Raw genomic sequence first — 3,572 nt, 5'->3', positions numbered from 1 at the left:
TAATTTTCAACTCAAATTTATTTCAAAACATCTGAACAAGCGGCGGGTAGTCCACTGAAAAAGACTGCATCCTGCTGTAGTTGATGCTCCACAGTGTTGGACTGGCAGCTTCAGCAAGCACTGTGAAGACAGAGCAAGCGAGAAGGGTTTAAGCCTGTGTTTAAGTCTTATACATTCCCAAATTCAGAACATTGATACGCTCTGAATTGAGCAGCATTAGACATGAGCAGCCTATCGGGAGGACTGAAGGAAGAATTCAAACATCAACCCCTGACCACCATGGGATATATTCCCTACACACTGAAAACAGGCAACCTTTGTGCAGCTCTGTTACACTTTAACTAGATAAGAGCTTCTGACCAGTGGCCCAGATGCAATTATGATCTAATACTGCAGATATTTGAATTGAGAACTTAGAACATTAGGTTGAGTTTAAGACATATGGACATTTCAAAGCCAAAAACAGATCGATCCGCAATATGATTTACTGCAAGCCATTTTTAATGTTTTTTTCTAACCTTATAAGGTTATATAAGGAATATAAATATTCCCATAGTGCATGTTAGTACTATGGGAATATTTTTTACTTCTTGTTAACTATAATACAACGGCAAACATTGTCATCACCTCCCCCGCAGTGTTTTATTATCCTAAACTGTTCTTGGTTCACTAAGTTTTTAATAACAATAATGTTCAGCATCATCAAAGTATCTAAGGTCAAGTGCATATTATCCATCAGCACTCTCACTGTGGGCTTCACCAATGCTGACAGTTTAATGACTCAAAACACTGATCACCTGAGGTTATATTGTCTCACCTATCGCAGCCTCCTGGCTTCTCTTTCAGACTCCAGGAGTGTCAGCACATCTCCCTCTCTGACTGGGCCCTTCACGTTCCTGATAATTGAGCGGTTGCTGTCGTCCATGAACTCGACACGGACCTGGTGGGAAACGGGAGCGCCCAAAACTTAAACATTAAAATGACTCTACAGCAGACAAATTTTTCTGTTTAAATTAATGATGTACCAATTAAAGAGGGTTTTGTTCAAATGTTTACAGACAGCCTATATTGATTTTTCCTCATTTTGTTTTTGTTATGCATTCCTATTTCTGTGGCAAGGGAGCAAAGCAGTCGTGATTCAAAATATATATTTATTTTGAAATTTTTCAGTGGTTTAAACTATCCACTTAACATGGAAAATAAATCAATGGTCATGATAATCAATTTCAACAAGGAGTAACTGTGGGGTGATATAGCACAATACCTAAAAATGTATTCGGATGGCATTTTTAAAAAAAAAAATTTTTATAATCTGCTTAATTTTTGGGACCCCGACTCTGTTCCCTGCTGTTTCACTGTCAGAAAACAGTACCTGAGGATCTCACTCTGCAATGCTGTAAAAGTGATCAAGTGAACACCCAACAATCAAGTGAACACACATTTTAGTAATAAAGTACTCAGTTAGTGGGCAGCACAGTGGTACAGCAGTTTGAAGAATGGAAGTATAAACACATGTATGTTATCTTAACTATAGACCCTTTTCCCATTAGTACCTTGACAGATTGACTTGGTAATGCTCTCATCCCGACACTGACCAGCGAATCGGTGGCATGCAGTCTGATGATGCAACATTTTAGGACCTACCTGCTCAGATCGCTTTGTAACCCCGTTAGCAGGTAGCATGTAGTATGACCTAATGGAAAACCCCGAAAACTACTGCAAGTCAATCTGAGTAGGTACTAAGAAAAAAGGGACTTAAGTTGGGTGCAGCTATGAATGTAACATAAATTGTCATCATTAACCCAAGTAACCAGTACACCAAACGGCACACTAAATGACAACTGAGTTAAATGGCCTGCATTTGTATAGCGCTTTACTTAGTCCCTAAGGCAAGCTACATTGTAGCAAAAAAAAAAAAAAAAGTATGAATGAAAGCATTGATACATTTTAAAGATACATCTGGTTTCTCTATTAAAAGTGGTTTCCAGTTAGGATCAGTGGCTTGCCCGAGTATGTCATTAGTAGTTAAAATCCAGGTTAAAACTTTGTCCCCCCAAAATAACCTGCCTCCTTTGTGGTAAAAGAAATCAGAGGAGTCATATTTTGTAGCTTAATCAGTTTTTCATCTTAAACTTCTGATAATAATTCAGCTTAGTTTCAGTTAGTTGGTAGAGCGAATCTGCCCAGTTTCAACGTTAGTGACTTTAGTTACAGTACTATGGAGGATATTTATCAGGAGCAAAAAATTCAGCTCAGATCAAGTTTTTTTTTGTTTTGTTTTTAAAGAAACAAACAAAACCCCTGACTTACAGCTAAATCAATGTCCAAACTTCAAACAGCTGTCTCAATACCTCATACTTAATGTGTAAACAAATTATCTAAGACAACACGAAACTTGCATTTTTCATCCTAGCCCTTTTTAAGAGGTACAAAATATTGTTTCAGTTATTTTTTCCTTTGTTTAGAAATCTAGTTTTTAATTTCACATGAATTTACAGCCCTAGATTGTGTATATCCTTGGCAATAACTCAAATTATGCTTACACATATAAAAAGTAAATATTAATCGCAAATATGCTGGTTTGTGCCGGATAAAATTTGAGGTGTTAGCCAAACTAGCATACCTGTGTACATTGTCCCTGGGAACCGGTTCTCCCGAGAACCTTGGTGACCTGAAAATGAAAACACGAGCAACATGAATATCAAATCTCTAAAATCAATATAATACATATATATAATTTTTAACGAACACAGAGAATAAAGAAAAGAAAAGTACTGCGGCAGCTAGCAGAGACTGTAGCATTGACAGGCCTCCATGATAGAAGCACGAGAGCCGAAGAGACGTTTGCTAACTACGACACAAAAAGTGGATTTAGCCTAAAAATTTTGAGCCCATTTGAAACAATACTTATTGTTGTGGGCATCTAATCGCTTTGATACGATCATTTTCAGCGTTTTATAGATTTTCTTACTCTTGCAAGCTTGATGGGCTGCACGCGGCTGGCGTCCATGTTGTCAGGTTAGACCGGAAAGGAAGTCACGTGCTGCACGGATGGCATATATGGCAACTGTAATCTTTTAGTTTATTAAAATTTAAAATTTAAAATTATTTTTTAATCAAATTACAAGTAACAGAATATAAACTTACAAGTAATAACAACAATAACGAACTTTAATAAAAACTATTATACATTCGTAGTTACCTTCTTTTCCGGTAGATTGGGAAATACCATTCGAAGCACCCATGGTGGAAACCTGGGCCAAACCATTATTCACAGAGTTTCCAAAACTATTTTAATGTGCAGAAACAGAGAAAGGAATTTGTCTCTGTGTAACTGTATCTCTTTTTTTGTGCGTACATACAGACAATTCAAATACTGAATTATTGGAGTAACTACAAATGCTTGTGATATCAGTCAAAAAACACAGCCTATTTATCCAAAGTCAGTATCTAAAAGGTTACTGATTCAGTACATTAAATAAATTCACTGTTATATAATCAATATTTTGTTTTTAGTTGGCTTGACTTAATATTGAAATGAATACTTTGTCAATTATACCAGTGAGTTATTG

General features: G+C 36.5%; 1 protein-coding gene across 1 annotated transcript; it reads right to left on the bottom strand.

The window, feature by feature from the left end:
- Positions 1 to 3,067, bottom strand: rps28 (ribosomal protein S28). The gene is made up of 4 exons (XM_084913340.1): positions 2,972 to 3,067; positions 2,624 to 2,671; positions 818 to 940; positions 1 to 120 (listed from the first exon to the last, which is right to left on the bottom strand). Exons 1-3 carry the CDS (start codon positions 3,008 to 3,010, stop codon positions 818 to 820), a joined length of 210 nt encoding a protein of 69 aa, XP_084769466.1. The 5' UTR covers positions 3,011 to 3,067; the 3' UTR covers positions 1 to 120.
- Positions 3,068 to 3,572: the final 505 nt, after the last annotated feature.

The sequence above is a fragment of the Perissodus microlepis genome, chromosome 18, assembly GCF_051167445.1.
Source record: "Perissodus microlepis isolate ML-2025 ecotype Zambia chromosome 18, ASM5116744v1, whole genome shotgun sequence".
Taxonomy (NCBI): domain Eukaryota; kingdom Metazoa; phylum Chordata; class Actinopteri; order Cichliformes; family Cichlidae; genus Perissodus; species Perissodus microlepis.
Note: the sequence above shows the minus strand (reverse complement) of the source record. Positions and strands in the feature narration are given on the sequence as shown.